Source organism: Phoxinus phoxinus (assembly GCF_949152265.1).
Source record: "Phoxinus phoxinus genome assembly, chromosome: 2".
In the NCBI taxonomy this organism is placed as follows: domain Eukaryota; kingdom Metazoa; phylum Chordata; class Actinopteri; order Cypriniformes; family Leuciscidae; genus Phoxinus; species Phoxinus phoxinus.
Window position 1 is genome coordinate 47,272,388 of NC_136877.1, and position 20,112 is coordinate 47,292,499.

Sequence of the window (20,112 nt, forward strand, 5' to 3'; positions counted from 1 at the left end):
AATTTTTTGAATTTTTAATAAAAGACATCTAATTAATGTTTCTTTCTCTTTCTTTCAGGTGTGTGAGTGTCAGCAGCAGTTTGCTCGCTATGAAGAGGGTGAGCGGGTGCCGTTGCCGTGCTTTGCAGGACGTCAGGGATCAGAGGTCACTCAGAGATTGCTGTTCATAGAGGCAACCTTTGACAACAGCCTGCAGGTCCTGAAGTCTGTTAAGGACATCCTGGATCTCGGAAACCCCTCTTGGCGCGAGGCCTACTCCAGGTGCAGTGTGTTTGTAAATTGAGCAGGGCACAGAGAGAAAGAGAGGTTCTGTGATATAGCTGGCTTTGTTTGTTAAGATCTAAAGTCTGTCCATATGGCCAATATGATGTCTACACTGGAAGCGACCAATGTTGCATCTGCTGGAAGCTGCACATCACCTCTGAATGTTTCCTAATCGTGGACCAATCAGCTATAAGCTTTGGGCTTTATCAACATTAAATTGAAAATGATTCCATTAATAATAAAATCCTACTCACAATAAATAAAAGTCTAAATTAAAACGGATCATAATATTAAGCGATCGAGTCTCTTCAGAAAATTTGGACTAAACCGCTCAATTCATGTTTTACAATCTCTTTATGAACTTTTTAAAGCATCAAAGTGTCAGTTGTGTAGCTGTCAATGGATGGACAGAAACCTCTCAGATTTCATCAAAAAGAGAATCATTTGTGTTGCGAAAATGAACAAAAGTCTTACGGGTTTGGAACGACATGAGGGTGAGTAATTACTGACAGAATTTTGTCACGACACACACAAGGAAAAAGGTAAGATCCAATAGCAGTTTATTAATAGGGTAATCCGTACTCACAACAGTCCAGGCAAAGGGTCAAAAGTCCAATAAGGCAATACAAAAGACAAACACGAACAACAGGACCGGAAGTGTGGGGACAATATACAAGGACTCCGTGACAAACACTGAAACTGACAGGGTATATATACACAAGTGCTAAATGAGGTGACAAGAAACAGCTGAACACAATGAACACTAAGTGACAGACAGGATCATGGGAAATGTAGTGAGAATGTGGATGACACCGTGGGGAAGAGGACATCTAGTGGACACCAGGAATACACAAACCAGACACTGTGACAAATTTACATTTTTGGTTGAACTATCGCTTTAACAATAAATGCTGTTTTAATCTATTCCAAGAGTCTCATGATTGAATTATATTTAAACAATATATATCAAAATGAAACTCATATTGGGCAGGAAAAATAAAGCAGCTTGAGTAACTGGCAGGGCAACAACATTAGAAAAAGGTTTTTTGTAAAATGAATGTGCCGCATTTTTGGTCCTGACAGTGTAGACGGCTTCATTGACTAAAATGGGAGCGATCTAGTTTTGTTGTGTAGTGACACGCTAAATATGTAAGATTGTGTGTCAGTCTTTCTGCCAGGCTGTCTATGAGGCAGTCAGTCCTTCTGGTTCTCATGTATATTTATGAATGTTTGTCATTCTCTCCGGCTTATTGGCCTGCTGGCCTGTTGGGGATTTCCATACATCCTGTATTAGCATATCTCCATAAATATGCATATAACGACCTGCATATTTGGATCATATAGATACTTTTTCATGAATATTCTGCCTAAATGTATATGCAGTGGGGAGAGGATCACTGTGCCTGCTGTGTATGAGCCCATCGTGTCCCTATTGTCATTCACAACTGTTTGTGGCAGCAGGCAGTTTGGCTGCTTGTCTGAATACCATCATGAGCGTGTGTGACGGAAGCTGGTCTGCCCATCAGCCTCTAGAGAACACCCCCCCCTGACCCCCGCCCCAGGCACTGCCGGACCTTGGGAAAGGGAGCTGTTTGTGAGCAAGTGTGTGCATCTGATGGCCATGATGGATTGGGGCCGAGACGGGTCATAGGGTTAGGATGTTGTTGCCAAGACAAACAGCTGTGTTTGTGTCTGGGGCAGGTGTTTCATAGTGTCTCAGCATATTGAGAGCACCCAAATCAATACCAGCCTCCATTTATGGCCGAGAGTGTGTGTGCGCTGGACTCTGCCTTTGAATAGAGGGCACCGATTTGTGTTTGGAGCATGCTGTACAGTTCTGCCCATTTCTTTGTTGTTTTGTGCCTCTTGTTTATCCGTGTGTGTGTGTGCGTGTGTGTTTTAGCTTCTGTGCTAAAGTGAAAGATCTGGAGGTGATGATGCAGAATTTGATCACTTCGACCTTCGAGACGGTGAACTGTGTGGAGGAAGGAGTACAGCTGCTTGACACGTTTCAGCACCTGTCTGGAAGAGAGGTCTTTCTCACACAGACTTAGCCTTCAATTCACACACACTTTATCACCTCCTTTAAAACCTTGCGCACTGTCAGAGCACAGCTCTTCTTAGCAAATACAGTGAATACAAATGACTCCAGCAGAACAGACCACACACAGACTTTGCATGTCACTTCCTTTTCACTCTCATTTACTCAAAAGTTAAAATAGCAGGACCACACACACACACACACACACACACACACACACACACACACACACACACGCCCTCTGCTCTCTCACCTGTCACCTGTCTCTTTACTTAATGTCATTAAGATGTTTACCTCATTAATCACCTTCATCTCTTCTGACTTTTGTCTTCCCCTTCAGTCTTTTCTTTTCTTCTTCGCCCTTTCGTTCTGTCATTCTCATTCAGCTTTTTAGTCTTAAATTGCTGCATTATACATTATTGCCAAAGCATTAGAACAAATAATAAAAAAGTATCAAACAAAAATGTGCCACTGAAAGTAAAGTAAAATGAAATAACAATAAACAGATTTTATGAAATAATAACAAGGCATTGACAAACAGTAAAAATATTCCATTGCAAACAGGCAACTAGTTAACGTAATGATCATAGCAGTGATTTTTTCTGCATTAAGCAAGTAACAAGAGGCTGTGTATTACAGTAATTTTACCACTGTTTACCATATTTCCTGAGTGTTTCTCTTTTATATCTCTCTCAGGCCATCAAGCGGACCATTGACAGGAAGACGGTGGATCTATACGCTCTGCTCAATGCTGAGTTGGCTAATATCAATTTGGTGATGTGCAAGACGTCATCGCTCACTACTGCTCATATGCCTGAACACGCAGGACAGGTCCACTTGACCCGTGCTCTCCGCTCACGGATAGAAAGACCTATGGAGGTGAGATTCTGTGTGTGAGTTAGAAAGACTGAAAGAGACAGTGTGAGATGTTGGTTAAACCTTCAAAAAAATCAAAAACCTTTTTTTATTCAGAAACGGTTCTGGGTAGGGTTGCACCAGCCGTTCGTAATTTCTTCCTTCAATTGGAACGTAAAGTCCACACTAGAGGCTTAGTAACTACTAACTAGTTTGTAACTAACTCTGTACTTTATTCCGTTAGGGTATCTTTCATTCTAACTTATTTTGCCTCACTTAACTAACGGTAAAAATAAGTTTGCATGAAATACGATACTTAATCATGATAACATAATAAGTGTTTTTATATGCAAATAACATTCAGAAACTGTATTTAAAACAAAATTAATAAGGATAAATAAATAAGTACTGATACAAAAAAACATAAGAAATAACATTTGTTGATTATGACCGATGGGATAGATGCCCACAGCGGCGCGCTGTAGGAAGGGTTCGTGTTGATGAGCCGCTAACAAAGTAATCTATTCACATAATGTTCTCTCACTTAAAATGTAAGCGAGTGTAAATGTCAGCATTATCATATACAGTAGTACCAGTATGTGACCCTGGACCACAAAACCAGTCACAAGGGTCAATTTTTTAAACTCGTTTTTTGAAATTTGAATTTATACACCACCTGAAAGCTGAATTATTAAGCTTTCCATTGATGTATGGTTTGTTAGGATAGGACAATGTTTTGCCGGGCTACAACTATTTGAAAATCTGGAGTCTGAGGGTGCAAAAAAAAACGCCTTTAAATCGAGAAAATCGCCTTTAAAGTTGTCCATTTATGTTTGTGATATTGCTGCATTCACTCACAAAAATTTTATTTTAATATATTTACGGTAGGAAATTTACCAAATATCTTCAAGGAACATGATCTTTACTTAATATCCTAATGATTTTTGGCATAAAAGAAAAATTTCTAATTTTGACCCATACCCACAGAAAAATCCCACAGTCAAAAAGTGGCATCAGTTTCCTGAAAGATGCTTCAACTAGATGTGTGTTAGGAGACTACAAGGTGACTAATCAGTCCAATCCCAGCATGCACCAGGCCATACCCTTTCCCCCTCACCCTTTATAGGTGAACTCTATTGGGTTTTACAGACAAATGAATCAGATCCCAACCCAAAACCTCCACCGGGCTGAATCCGGGAGGTGTCAGAAACAGCTTAACTCCATTGATGAGCTCTTCTCTGTGTTGACGAGCTGAGCGCCTTGTGTCAGAGGCCAGCGAGGGGCCCCAGCAGAGGCCCTGGAGTCCAGCCAGGATCCAGCCACATAGGCCCTAATGCTATTAAAGCCAGCTGTGCCGCCACATACTCACTTTCTCGTTCTTTTTGTCACTTTCCATTTCACACACCCTTACTCTCTATTTACTAGTCTCCTGTTTTCTCTTTCTTTCACTTCTCATCGCTCTTTTTCTTCAGCTTGCATAAAGAGCACATCGCCTCTCCATTGTGTTTAATCCATTTTCCACTTTCTTTAAGAAGGCAATTAAGAGCTGGCATAAGCTTTAATTGGACACAGATATGATTATATTGCATTTCCCCACAACTGATCCCAAAAAGCCCCATAGAGAAACAAAAGAGAGGCTAAAATCCAAAGCTTAATGAAGGTCTGATTGGGCATCGTAGAATATGTTTACATATTTACTGCATAACCTATGAGAAATTCCTAACATGAGCGATGTTTACCCTTGGTTTGTTTAGCTTAGTTGTGCACTGACGGTTGTTTTGATTGTTTGTGACCTTGCTTGTGTGACTCAGTAAGACGTTGTTTGTTTGTAAGTGATGATATGTGCGCTCACAGAAGGCTCTTCGTTCTCTCTGAGCTCTTCCCGTCTGTTTGTCAACATGTGTTTTTTGCACATGTGTTGTCTAGGTTCTCCGGCGCTCTCATTTCCTGCCTCACACCATCAGTGGAGAGGAAGTGCATGCGAGTTATGCTATGCTGTGTCAGATTCTGGATGAGAAGGTGAGGAAGAACTTCACCGACTGGAGTCAGAGTCTGAACAAAGAGTGTCTCCGCAGTCTTGACCAGCCGCTCATGATCCGCTGTAAAGGGAAGGCAGGCTTGTTGGACATCAACTTTAACAAGTACGTGATCATAGAAACACACATACACAGGCCCTCCAGTACCAGTAGTAGTGTGTGTGTGTGTGTATATATATATATTAGGGGTGTAACGATACACTTATTCGTATTGAACCATTCGGTACGAGGCTTTCGGTTCGGTACGCATTACATACAAAAGATTCGGTGCGACCAAAATTTTGTCAGCAGTCGCGCTGACACCACAACATTGCCCGACAAATAGAACAAAACTGCGCTACTCATTATTTTGTGCTTCACAGACCGTTTATCAGTTTGGACCAATGTCAGCGCAGCGTGTCCATGTGAGCCGATCTTGATCGAGCGACACTGTTACTACACAGTGCTAAGAGATCCAGTAAAGAAACCATTTGAATTTGCCACGGAAGTAATAACATCGCTGCGAGATCTTGTGAGAAGCATTTAAATTTCTCCATTGTTAACCGTATAACTATTAGATCAAACAGCGCTGACGTGGAAACCAGGAGAAACATTGTGCCGTGAATGAAGTAGTTATAGGCTTCAGCAAATCAGCAACATTCACCATGAGTTTAATGTAGTAACACTCACTGTAACCATGGAAGTTTGGCAGAAATAGTGAAATGCTTTCAAGTACTTCACACATCTTTTTTCAGCACTTCAAAACTCAATACATAACATATAATGTTTTTTTGTTTTTTTTAATGACCAAAACATTATTTGTTCATCCTTCAAAGATTACCCCCATTTATAAAACTAAAAGTTTCTAGATGTAGGAAAACTCACCCTTATTTAAAAATAGTATGTATTTTTAATAAATTAAAAATCAAGGAAATTTATCTGGCATTTCTTTCTTTTTACCGTATCGAAAACATACCGAACCGTGACACCACTTTGTCGTATCGAACCGAACCGTGAATTTTGTGAACCGTTTCACCCCTAATATATATATATATATATTTATTTATTGTAATTGTTGCCTTTAATGGACAGGACAGTATAGAAATATCATAGTACATACTTCACTTCACCTTTTTTCTGATGAGGGAAAATTGTCAATCGAATAGATCCCAATGGATTATATCCTACGCTACACTGATTATCCTGTTAGACTTTAAGTTGAATATGTTGTAAATACTGTTTATTATTGTCCTTAAGCAACCCATTCTAACACTTTAAAGAAATCAAGTTGTGCTAATGTTAAATGTTTCATGATCTGTAGTCATAATGCACATTACTGGAGTTGTTTTATACAAGCTGAATGTTCTAGTGTTAATGACAAACACACAGACGGTGGATGTACAACTGTTTTTGTGTGTTAAGGAACCTATTGAAGATGTTTAATGAGATTCATTACTGGGACCGACTGCTTTTTGAGATCCCTCACTACGTCTCAGAGGTGTATCAGCGCAGAGAGGAACTGCACAACCTGAGAGAGAATGTCCTCCTCGTTGTTAGAGACTATAACAGGTCGGTATGGCTGACAGATACTGACTCTCTCCCACATACTTGCAGACAAACTTGTGAGGACCATCCATAGATCTCTGTTATTCTTATATCATCATCATATTCTTATATCATCATCATTATCATATTTTTGGCACTTTCTACAAATCCAAAGCTCTTTTTTTATCTTTTATATGATTTATTCAAATGCGATATATGTAGTGCTTATTGCTAGAAAATAACACAGTAACACTTTACTTAAAGCCTTTATATAGAATGCATTATAAAAGTATTCTTAATGCGTTTATCATGCCATGCAAAATGCATTGTATGCTTTAATAAATAACTGTAATTACGGTTATAATACATCATAATACATATGTTACGCCTTTAGAAAGTATAATACATTAGAACACATGACAAACAATCAATCTCAGATGTAACAAGTAATCTGCAAATATTATTTTAACTTTGGTAACAGTTGTTTATGAAAAGATATAATGCATTATAACTTACATTATGAGTACCTTCATAATACATTATACATAAATGTTAAGTGTTACCAATAACACAATCAGAGAAATTAGGCTGTTAAATAATACTTCTAAAATCTAAAATCAGTAAAACCGCTCATAATATTTAGTTTCACCTCCTAAGTTTGATACGTAACATTCTCCTAACAAGTTAGATGTAATATATTTGTGAGGAAATTATCTGTAATTTACTTGTTATTAGTATAGAAAAGCAAGTGGACTTTCACACACAGATGCATATTTGCCGGTTTCATACATATTTAAACGGTGTACTTGTCAGGTAACTTCACCCCTTTAAAACACATTCTGCACAAACTGAGTATTTACATTCCATCAGCCTCAATATACACATCTCCATTCAAGACTTTAGCGCATCCAATCTGGAGAAAAGCACTTGAATTAAATGCGTGCTCACACACTCACACATAAACACACACACACACACACACACACACACACACACACACACACACACACACACACACACACTCACACATAAACACACACACACACACACACACACATACACATTGTACACAATTCCAATGAACAAAACAATTCACACTTATGTCCCTCTTTGTGTAGTGAATAATAACCTCTTCCTCTCTCACATAAGCCTCTCAACACGTACACACACACACACATACACACACTCTTCAGATTGGAGGACTCATTGTAACTCTCAGAGGGACAGAGTGAGTCATCTCTGTCAGTATTGTTACCACATTTAATGCATTCTACACATGCCAGCTGGAAACAAACACTTAAACCCAGCACAAGCTAAACAGGCCACTTGCCCCAAATGGCAAAGCACATCCACTTGTTAAGACTTGTTAATCCATTTTTACCACCCTCTTGTTCTGTTATGCTTTTAAAATGGCCTTGCTTGTTTTTGAAAATGCTGTAAAAGAAATGTGTCAATGGCGGTAAGACCTAAAAGGAAAATGGATAACAGCAGTGAACTTACACTTGTATGTTTGTGTTCACTCTCAATCAGAATCATTAAGGCTCTGAATGCAGATGAACTGTGTCTCTTTTCTGAGAGAATTCGGTTCTTGGATAAGAAAATCCAACCAGGCCTGTCAAAACTGCACTGGTCAACAAAAGGAACAGCCAGCGCCTTTATCAATGACTGCAGAGTGCACTCCAACAAGGTAAGTCGTTTCTGAAACACACACACACACACACACACACACACACACATAGATAGATAGACAGCCAAATAGATAGCACAGTGAAAAGCTTGTGTTGCTCTAGCTGACAGAGCTCTTCTGGACTTTCCCTGAGCAGAGTAGTATGAATTTCAATGCGGGTCCAGTGTATAACCATCAGATAAACATACTGTAGGTAATGAAGCTGGTCAGCCAGCATGAGCTCTCTGGTAAAGCTGATGGACAGTGAGCCTGGTGCGGACAGCAGCCTGGGCTTTTCAGGAGAGAAACCTCCTGAGCTCCATTTGAAGTCCAAAAATTGCAGAGAATTATAGAAAAGTGGTTCTCAACCTTTTTTACACTAAGGTAGATCTCTTCACGGGTCCACTTGTTTAGTCCGATCCGAAAACCCGAAGACCTCTACTCTAAGGCCTCCCATTATCCACAAAATTATCTGAAATAGTCTTTTCCAGACTAAATATTTTAGAGCTTTGCTTAAATAGTAATATGTATATTCTTTAAAATCTATACAAATGCCCATGGAGATTTTTTATAAATTACTGTATATAAATTTCACAATTTATTCAGGTAGATACTCTCATATCCAGGTTTTTCTAGTGGGAACCCAGTTTTTCTTTTGTGGAGGGGGTGAATTAAAATAAGAAATATCTTATTTTGTTTTAGATTGTATTTATTAAATATATGAATAATTGTATTGCTTCTTTTGTGTTATTTTAAATGTTAAGTCTTCTTGTGGCCCCGGGTCCCTTGTTGAGAATCACAGCTGGATTTTCTCTCAGTGCAGTTTATGGCTGAAACTAATCTACTTTTATAATCGATTATTTTTTTCTTTCCCCAATTCAAGTGTTCAATTTATATTTATTATTATTAATATCAGTGGTTAAATCAGGTGTGCTGCTTAATATTTTTGTTTAATTGTTTAAAAACATGATACATGGATTGATGATGAAAAGAAAGTTCGAAAGTACAGCGTTTATTTGAAATATATTAAAGTCTTTACTGTCACTTTTGATCAATTTACTGCTAAAAAAAAAACCTATTCATTACTTTAAAAAACTTTCTCAAGTAACCAAAAACAGAAGTTCATTTTGGACCCTGTCTACAGTTATTCTAGAACAGAAGGCTTTGCTCTTGTTTTGTTCTGATACAGCTGTGTCCATTTTGCTGCCCGATATTGCTTTTGTAATGTAAGAGTAAGGCAGCAGGCTTTACTGGGAATGGAAGTGCGACTCAGTGGAGTGCAATTGTGAAATCTATTCACTTCCTCTGCTAGCTGTCCATCACTCCTACATTGTACAAGGCAATATGATATTAAAGCACTGGCAGTGCCCTTTAGCCATGTGGCACACACACACACACACACACATAGGCATGCAAGCAGAAACATGAATGCGCCATCTACTTTAATAAAGGCCGCACAGGCATCTCAGTATAAACAGCCCCAGCGTTCGCAATAAAAGGCAGCGAGCCTCGATTCAGTGCTCGGTTCTCTCTAACTCACGTCAGAGTCAATGTCAGACGTCCTTCGAGCCCAAAACAGAGCTGGCAAGAACTTCACTGGTAATGGAGAAGTGTGGAGAACACAACACATCTGAGCTTACACACACCCACACACACTTAGAAATGTAAGTATACATTCTACACACTCGTGCACGTAGAGTAATCTTCCCCTTTGAGGCTTATTTCATGTGACACGTTTCATCCCATGAAAAAGGCATGAGACGAGCTGGATCCAGAGCTAGGAGGAAGAGTGAGATTATGCGGCATGTAAGATGCTTTGGAGCACCTCTGCGCAAACTCTCAGAAACGTCTCAGCACCGCTGCCCTCCGCAGATTGAGCAGGGAGCTGTTGGATGAGAAAAGCTTGATGCTTTGTGGATAAGAACTGCCTCCTTTGATTTTAAGCACAGGGATGGGTTGAAATCAGATGCTCTATTTCTGTGGAAGAGAGAGAGAAGGAAACATGAGCTGGAAAATCCTGCTGGAAAACCCCTGCTGCTCCGTATGAATGTGTTTTCCATCCTTCTCCCACCGCATTCCTCTCGCACCCGTTCTCTCATCTATTCTATTCTATTCTATTCTATTCTATTCTATTCTATTCTATTCTATTCTATTATGCTTTGCTTTTAATTTTGTCTTTCATTTCTTGTTTGGTTTGCTTTGGTTTTGCGTTTCTTTTTGTTAATTTGTTTTTGTCTGTTTTTGCTGTTTTACTTTGGCCGTGTTTACAGTGTTAAGATGTGTTTTAGACGATCGGATAACAAGTGGACGACGTTAAATACAGGTGTAAACAGGGTCTAAAATGTTTTGACCTAGTCCACTTTCAACCAGTCGAAAACACATTCGAACAGATTGCTTTCGTAGTGTAAACGCTCATGTGATTGAATGTGTTTGAAAAGCCACAAAAGACGCCTTCTCTCCGTCTACTGACCTCATTCGTAACATTATGGGAAGCGCTGGCCAGACGGGGTTTAAACTTTGTCGGCTGAAGACTCAAGTTTGGTTTGAAGACAAAAAACGCACCAAGCACAAATCACACCATTCCTGATTTCTAACACACACTTACAGTGTTCGGCTGATCTTGCGGCTGCAGAGCAGAAACTAAAGCTGATGCTCTCCATGTGTTTTTCCATCGTCTCCGGTCGCGTTCACATGTAAATTGCGTGAGCTTATTTTGTCCATTAGATTGAAAGATCAGAATAAGCCCATTCATTTAACGCCAATAGACCCTCCTCTCGTAGAAATCAGGACAGAAGTGGTTGTAAGTGGACAAAAGAGACGGATTAAAACACCAGGTATAAACGGGAATGTGTCTCCCTCATCCACGCATCTTGTTATGCATCTTATTTAAGTTTTATGTTAAGTCTGTGTCTTGCGAAGTTTGCCAATGAATAATCAGTCTTATTTTTTCAGTTTAAATTAGATCAATCTACGGTTTTAAGTAACAGACTTAAAAAAGTTATGGCCAGTCTTAAAGAAAAGTATTTTTTTTTCCTACTATGGAAGTCAATGGGTACAGACTACTGTTTGGTTACTGACATTCTTCAAAATATCTTTCTTTGTGTTCAGCAGAAGAAATAAATTAATACAGGTTTGAAACAACTTGAGGGTGAGTAAATGATGACAGAATTTAAATTTTAAAGTGAACTATCCCTTTAACTTGTAAGACTAGTCTAAGCGTTTTATGCAACTGGCCGCAGGTGTAAACAGAGCCTTTGTTTGTTTTGTTTTCATTTAGTTTTCTCTTACTAAAAACATGTAGAGTACCTTAGCAGTCACATAGTAATACTCTCACATTGTGATGGTGAGTTTTGCATTGGCAAGCACCATTCAAATTTTTGCTTTTCAACCACTCTCTCTCTCTCTCTCTCTCTCTCTCTCTCTCTCTCTCTCTCTCTCTCTCTCTCTCTCTCTCTCTCTCTCTCTCTCTCTCTCTCTCTCTCTCTCTCTCTCTCTCTCTCTCTCTCTCTCTCCTCTCTCTCTCTCTCTCTCTCTCTCTCTCTCTCTCTCTCTCTCTCTCTCTCTCTCTCTCTCTCTCGCTCTCTCACACTCCCTGTTCTTTTTTTCTCTCATTAATTTGGTCATTAGTTGGGACAGCCTAATGGAGAAGCACCTGGGCTTTTAATGATTGCTTTGTGCCGTAACTCCTCTCAGAGCAGTTAGTCAAAACTACCTGTGTGTTGCTCGCCACTACAGGTGAAAAACCATTTATTCCCATATGTTTTTCCAAATAGAAGGGTCCCTATGAATGCTAAATGCTCACAATAGCTCAGATTTTTGAACTTTTAGATGTGTGATGCAGTCTACTGGGTCTGTGTTTTTCAATAACACAGAATCAGTAATAGACCTGCATGTGGTAAAGTGGTAACTCATTTCAAACAATTGTGCAACAATCTCAGGGAAAGTTTATAGAAATAACAAGATGTGTGTAGCCTGTAATTTGTTTTTGTCTACAAACATTTATTAGAACAGTTAATCTAAACAAGCCAGGCACGTACTGTAGATTTTCAGATTCAAATCTTACAATTTACTAGATGATCAAATCTTACAATTTATTAAGCTGTCAGCTGTGTGTTTTTGGATTAACATTTGTGCCATCTCTTTGTTTTTTCGCTTTCTGTGTTCTGAACCTCTCTCCTCTCCCACAGGTTCAGTTAGTGGTGGGACGAGTATAAGGCAGCCATCCTGGCCACCTCTAAGCTCTGTGAGCAGATCAGTGAGCTGATCTTGGTGCGTGTGGATGGCAAGATGTTTCATGGAGACCTGGAGTTCCAGGGGGATCAGCAGACTCATCAGCACAGCCAGCTGCTCCGACTGCAGAACGCACACCAGGACATTGTCAAAATCATGGCCAGAGTGTACGGGACCTTCCACCTAGATGGCCCTGAGGTAGGACTGCTGTCTGTGTGTTGTAGCTTAGGATCTTTTCCACTAAAGCGATAAGCGCCTTGAGGTTGTGGTACAGTTATTTTAACGCACTGAAGGATTGTTGTTGGTGTAAACGTTTCATAACGCACAGTCTTAAGTGGCTTATTGCTCTTATAAAATGGGAGCAACTGCAATAAGAACCAGCTAGTTTAATTGCACAGACATATGAAGGTACATTTATCACCCCATTGTGAACTAAGGGTTTTCACTGCAACCCAGGAATGTGTTTTAATAAGTAGGGATGCTCAGATGAGGTTTTTTTTGCAGCTGATATGACGACCGATTTCTTGTCATCACGTTCGACCGATTCCGATCCTGATCATTCAAGCTTTATATAAGTGATATATGCAAGCTCTTTTTTGACTGTCACTGTTAACCCCTTACACCCTGAAGGCATTTTAATGATTTCATGCGATTTCAAGTGGCATACTTAAAAGTAATGCCTTATAACTTGCCTAATAGCAAAACAAAAAACAAAAAAAAACAAGACAAGACATGATTTAATTTGATAGAAAACCTTTCAAATTGTGAAGATAATAGATTTTGATCATATTTGGAGATTCTCATGTTACAACACTGCTGAGAAAACGGCTCACAAAAAAGTGATGCAGTTTATTGATTTATTTGGTTATCATTCATGCTAGACATGATGACTATTAGAAAGTATATATGACTTGTTCACAATCATGTCAAGTGCATCTGGGCCCAAATGTTGTGTTGATATCTCACAGCAATCAAAAGTTATGACATTTGGAACCATTGTGGCCTTTTTATCAAAGGTCCAAAGACAGTTTTACTGAACATAAAAATTACTTACATGTGTAAATGCCATAATAAAGCATTAAAATATTTATAATTACATAGAATAAGTAACAAGTATAAAGAACCTGGTTGATGAGTGATGATCTTCCAGCGCTGTTTTAGCTGTGCACTCCTTTTCTGTGGCGCACGGTAAATCAAGACCTGTACATTGTGGCGATCAATCCAATCCATGCGTAAAACTGTACCTGAACACCGTCCCTCGTACCCACCATACCCGAGATCCTAATAGTAATGTTTCAAAATGTAAAAGAAAATGAACCCCATTGACTTTCATTGTACGGACAATGTTTTCTTATTTTTGGGTGATCTATACCTTTAAGTATGTACAACGTCACAATAATGTTTATCTCTGCATACTTGCATAAACTGTAACATACTTGGGTTAATAAAAGCATCATAATGAGGACGTCCATGTTTGTGTTTGTGTTTTCAGGTGCAACAGCACTGGGTGTCATACATGGAGAAGTTGGATCGAATGGTTGAGGAGGCGTTTCGTGTGAATATAAAGCGCTCTCTGCAGGAACTCTCTAAAGCCATCAATGGAGACGGCAAGACTTCCCCAAACCCCTTATTCAAAGTAGAGGTGGTTCTGAAACAACAAACTCCTCGATATCCTGCTCAGGTGCACAGACACAGACACTTTCTCTTTGTCAAATCTAGTAATGCAGTAGTCATTGAAAACAATTTACGTGACGAGGTGACCCTTACCTCACATCTAGACAACGTTTCTCAAACACACCGTCCCCTCTGTGATTTCAGGGTATAAAAGTATACATAAAAGCTCTGTGTCAGTGCAAATCATTGTGTTCGTCACAGAGAGCTGCTGGCCATGTGTTTTACATACAGCGTAAAGACACTATCATACATCAAGCAGAGGGCATTCAGAACACCGCAACCTCTATAAATCACAGCTGTGGCTGCACTGCTGCGTTATTCAGCACTCCACTCTACTGCTATGGGTAATGTCCCATGATGCTTAGTCAGCTAAACACAGTGAGAAAGGAAAAGCAGAAACGTTAGTTTGACTTAATTGAGTATATTTTAGGGACATTGGTTGCTTTGGTCTGTGGAGACAGACTGCCTGAGGCAAAGCGCTTTAAGTGCCAGAGGGAAGGGAAACGCATTAATGCTAGCTCAGGACACACTATTAAAGGCCCTCTCACACCAGATGCGAAATGAATAAGCAAAACAAACCATTGATGAATGGTCTGTTCACACCAAGAGCGAAAACGAACGTCCGTCAGGCTGATCGACAACCAAATTCACGCTGGTCCAATATTTGCCGCTACACATCTTTTCCAGCTCTCACAGAGGAGATGATTAGAACCGGTCACAGGAAACCACAGGACGTTGGAGAAGCTTGCAAGATCAAGATTCTGTCATATTTCAGCAATAAAAATCAAAACCATGATTCCATATTTGAAAACTTTCTACACTAACACAATCAGAGCAATAACAAGTGCATTCTTCTGTGATGAAACTCCACATAAGAAAATAAAAAACGGTTTTGGGATTATCAGTGTGAACAGTTTAACGTGTGAGATTAATTACAAAAGTGATGCAGTGCTCATTAACAAATCATTTGAAGTGTAACTTCTCAGATTTGCAACCTGTGTTGTATTGTTACATTGTCGGTAGTATATTGTAAATGAACAATGTTTACTCGTTCTCTGTGTTACCTGGACAGAGAAATTCACGTTTATTTAAGTACAGAACACTTTTGACAGCTCCAGGGCTTTCGTCAAAACTACAGATTATACTTCCACATTTGTGTATCCCCACCCACAGACAGTCAGATCGACAGAGGGTTATTAACAGTTATTGTAAGAGCAGGTTTAGCACTGAAAATTGTTCCGTACTTTTTCTACTCTTTAAACAGCTTTATGGTAAAAATGGAACACTATGCATAAAACACTGTTCATTGTCACCCAGTATGAAATATTTACAACACTTTTTTTTTTACTACAAAACATATTTTCTGTAGCGATGTTCTCCTCATATTAAGTTTCTTTACAACACGTTGGATCCTTCACTGGAAACCAAAAGTAGCTCACTCCTGCTAAACATTGACTCTTTGAATTCTTGCACAAGTCGACACCATTATTACTAAAAGTTTGCTAAGAAGTATTTTCTACTAGGCAGCCAGGTTTTATTAAAAGATCCTTTTTGCCAGTGGCTAAGTATCTATTTAAATAACAGAGAGCATCAACATCTGTGATTGGTTTTCCTTTTTTAAAGAAAAATATGTGAAAATGAATGAAAAAAAGAATCATAAATGCACCAGCTGCATGTCAAAACATGTTAACTACATAAAAAAAAAATGCATTTTTATATTCTTACAGTTTTTATTGTCACTTGATCCTTCAGAAAGCATTCTAACATTCTGATTTAGTGCTCAAGAAATGAGAATTTCTTATCATTATCAATGTTGAAACAGCTAAATATTTTTTCGTGGAAACCGTGATGCATTATTTTCAGGATTCTTTGATGAATAGAAAGTTTACTAGAACGGCATTTATTTTAAATATATACTTTATATAGTTTTATGTAAAATTAATGTTAGTGCATAAAATATGCAGATATCTATACATATTTACAATCACATGATACTTGAATAAACATTTTCTTTGACTTGCAGATTGAATATAATGATTCTGTTTTTTCCCTCTCTGTGTGTGTTTTTCCAGGTGGATTTCTCTCCTTCTCTCCAGAAACTGGCCCACATAGTGAACAGCATTAGCTCTCAGCTCATCAAGACCATCTCAGTGTTCAAACGTCTGCCGGATCTACTGAGCCGCCAGCACTCGCAGAGAAACCCCATCCACAGCATCATCGGTACACCCTCTCGCCATCTCATTCACCACATCCCTCCATTTATCCGTTATGCCCTCTTATATTCCTGTTGTGTTTACTCACCCTTGTGTCGTTCCAAACCCATATGACTTTCTTCTGTGGAACACAAAATGAGAAATTATGTAGAATTGTATAAGGTCCACTCTTTTTGTACAATTCTTCAAATTCGTCCTTTTATGTTTCTCTGAAAAATAAATAAAGTAAAATAAACACAAAGCCACAATGATGACTAAATAATTACAGAATTTACAATTTTAGGTGAAAAATCCATTCATCTACGTCAAGTGTGTATTGCTCATCAGTGGTTGTTTGGCATCAACAATGCTTTCTGTGTTGTTTGATTTCAGAGCAAGATGAAGAGATCTGTAAGATCCAGGGAGCCATAGCTGCAGGAATGGTGACGAATGCATCTTTCCTGCAGACTTATCTGAAGACCTGGGACAAACACAGAGAGATCTGGGAAATCGAAAAAGACGGCTTTATACAGCGCTACCAGCGGCTCAACCCTACAGTAGCCTCCTTTGATGCTGACATCGCCAGGTCTCTATCTTTCCTTCAAAATTACTGTGTAATGTTGAAAACCAGCGTCTAAATCAGGGGTATTCAATTAAATCCAAGAGGTCCGGTCTCTATATTTCCTTCTCAGTGGAGGTCCGGGCAATACTTTTTTGTAATAGTTTTAGATTTCCATCTGGGCAGCAGTAGGGGGGAGATCCTAAACAGTCAAAATAATCATCAAAGATGAGTATATTGAGCCCTTTAGAGGCAAAGTATGGTGTTTAAGAACAAAAAAAATGTTTTTGTTGAGCCCAATTGGATGTGAATATATAAAGGTAAGATCAGATGTTTTATCAGACTTTTATTATTTTTACATTTAGATACCCATGTATGGCAGAAGGCCATGTGACTGATAAAATATCTGTGATTCAGGGTTTTCTGGAACATTTTTATATTTCTTAAAATAAGTTAACTAAAAACCAACAAATGACGTACATAATAATCAAAACGCCCTCATCATGAGCAGAAAAAAGTTAACTAGGGTCTTTCCCTGCCATACATTTTTTTTCCCCATTATAACATTTATTATGAAAATCTCTTAACATGCTGAATAATAATGCTAAATATAGATTAAATAAACGTCTTGTCAAAAAAGTCATGTGTGTATGACTGACAAAACTTGTATTTGCTGGATTTTCGCTTTCTGCTGTGAATCAGCGACAGTATTTAGTTTGCTGTGTTACTGCTACTGTTGTTAAAATAACCGTATCATCTGCAGCTTGTGATGTGGCGCTTTAAGTCTTTAGCGGGAGAGAGAAGCAACACGCACGGAGTAGAAAGGCTTGAATGAAGCACGTTTGGCTCTAGATAAAATTATTAGAGGATGTAGTGCCAAAAGATCATTACCATAAACAACACTGAGCACTTGTGGTGTGAAACGCACCGTTGTTTTGACACGCTGCTCACTTTAAACTGTAGAAACTGTAAAATGGTGCTACTGTTCTCACTAGTTCTTCTCTCACTGCGTGTGTGTGTGCGTGCGTGCGTGTGTGTGTGTTTGTGATTGCGCATTAATGACCTTTTGCATGTTTGTGTTGTGCTGTCTGTCCTGAGCTGGAAGGACATTATGTGTTGCCTGCTGTCCCAATTAAAGGGATAGTTCACCCAAAAATGTTAATTCTGTCATCATTTACTCACCCTCAAGTTGTTCCAAACCTGTGTAAATTTCTTTCTTCTGTTGAATACAAAGGAAGATATTTTGAAGAATGTTGGAAACTGAACAGTTTTTGGGCATTATTGACTTCCATAGTATTTTTTTTCCCTACTATGGAAGTCAAGGGTGCCCCAAAGTGGCTTATTTTAAACTTTCTTCTTATGTGTTCAGCAGAATAAAGAAATTTATACAGGTTTGGAACAACTTGAGGGTGAGTAAATGATGACAGAATTTTCATTTTTGGGTGAAAATAATCAAATAATCATGCAGACACTTTTTTAATGACTATTGTTAATCTAAGTCATGCTTTATTTCTTTACACTCGCTCACAGAAATAATTAATGTTGCACACTTCAGTTATTTTCTTGAAATTTAGGTACGTTGTGCTGCTGAAATGACAAATTAAATAGCTATTAATAGGGCAGCCATCATGACTGAGCAAAAAAATAATAATACATCACCAAATTACATTATCTAACAGATCCATTTAAACAAAAAGTAATTTAGTAGCCATTATTAATAATGTAAATCATTGTCTGTTAAAATGTACCATTAGTAGTGGTAATGAGAAAACAGAGAACATGTAGTCTTGATACAATCACAACATTCTGAAGCCCCGATCACACTTCCGGCGACACGAGCGACAGTGACCGTTGGCGACAGAATGTGGGCGTGTCAAGCGACAGAAGACAAGCGACAGAAGACAAGCGACAAAAGTTCAGAAATTTCAACTTTATGCAAATGAGAAGCGATTTTCGCGAGCAACCAATAGGAATAAGACTTTCAGTGGAGCTCACGTTACGTCACCGCCTCGGAGTGCAGGCAAGACAGAGTTCGAGGGCGATTTCACTTATATGATTTGACTAACCACATTCATGGATATAATAAAATGATGCATGGAAAAGAAACTGTCGACAGTCTCAGTGAGTTTAATTCATGCATTTATAGTTTGAGTGTTGTAAGTTTTTGATGCAAGTTTAGCACTGCTGCAGTTCACTTTACAGTTTCCCCGGCATTGTGTTGACTATTAGGGACAAGAAAATGTATTATTTGTCAAATACGAATGACGTTTTAGTCATTTATGACCGTATGAGGGAGTTTAATTTGTCGCTTGATCTAGTAAATGATTTAATCCACTGAATACTGCTATGGTAATATAAAAACACTCTCCCAACAGCATACTGTTTCTTTTGAGCCTATACTTTCTAGTCAAATTAAAATTATATAGTTCACTTGTGATGGTATTTAGTATAGATATGGCCAAACGTCCAGTCAACCAATAACATTAGAGCGACAGCACTACCAACGCCCACAAGCGACTTCACAGTACAGAGACTAGCGACATACAGCAACAAAATCGCTGGCGGTGTGAACGGGGCTTTAGGAAAGAACAATCAAGAGACAAGCATCCAAGTGTCCGTCCTTCTCCACTTAGTGATGTATCATGGGCGAATACATTTTTATTTGCAAAATTGTTTTCATAATGCAGAAAAAGGTTTTGTTTTTGAGAACTTAGTTGATGGACACAAGGTGGTGTTCATTATATTTTTCAGGGATATATAATGAATGTATAATAAAATATACTTATTTTACAGATTTATCTAGTATCTGATCATGTCTTAATTTCCAAAACACAACCGCAAACAATCTCCATTTTGAATCAGGACTCATTGCGGTAATATAACATTCTTTAAAAAACCAAAATAAAACATTAAATGTTAATGTAACCTTTATTTAGAAAGGAGAACGTCTCTTGTGTTAGAATTAGCATAATATGATTTTTTTATATATATATAATTTTTCATTGTGCTGTGATTCAAGATTAGTTTCAAGAGAATTCTCTCTCTCTCCTCTCTCTCTCTCTCTCTCTCTC

General features: G+C 38.6%; 1 protein-coding gene across 1 annotated transcript in view; it reads left to right on the forward strand.

The window, feature by feature from the left end:
• Positions 1 to 20,112, forward strand: part of dnah2 (dynein, axonemal, heavy chain 2) — a 161,571-nt gene that overhangs the window by 33,547 nt on the left and 107,912 nt on the right. Inside the window, 11 exon segments of the mRNA XM_079584640.1 lie at positions 59 to 261; positions 2,168 to 2,297; positions 3,002 to 3,184; positions 5,087 to 5,301; positions 6,598 to 6,744; positions 8,251 to 8,407; positions 12,574 to 12,588; positions 12,590 to 12,814; positions 14,109 to 14,297; positions 16,363 to 16,510; positions 16,876 to 17,068. Coding sequence (XP_079440766.1) covers positions 59 to 261; positions 2,168 to 2,297; positions 3,002 to 3,184; positions 5,087 to 5,301; positions 6,598 to 6,744; positions 8,251 to 8,407; positions 12,574 to 12,588; positions 12,590 to 12,814; positions 14,109 to 14,297; positions 16,363 to 16,510; positions 16,876 to 17,068 — 1,805 coding nt within the window.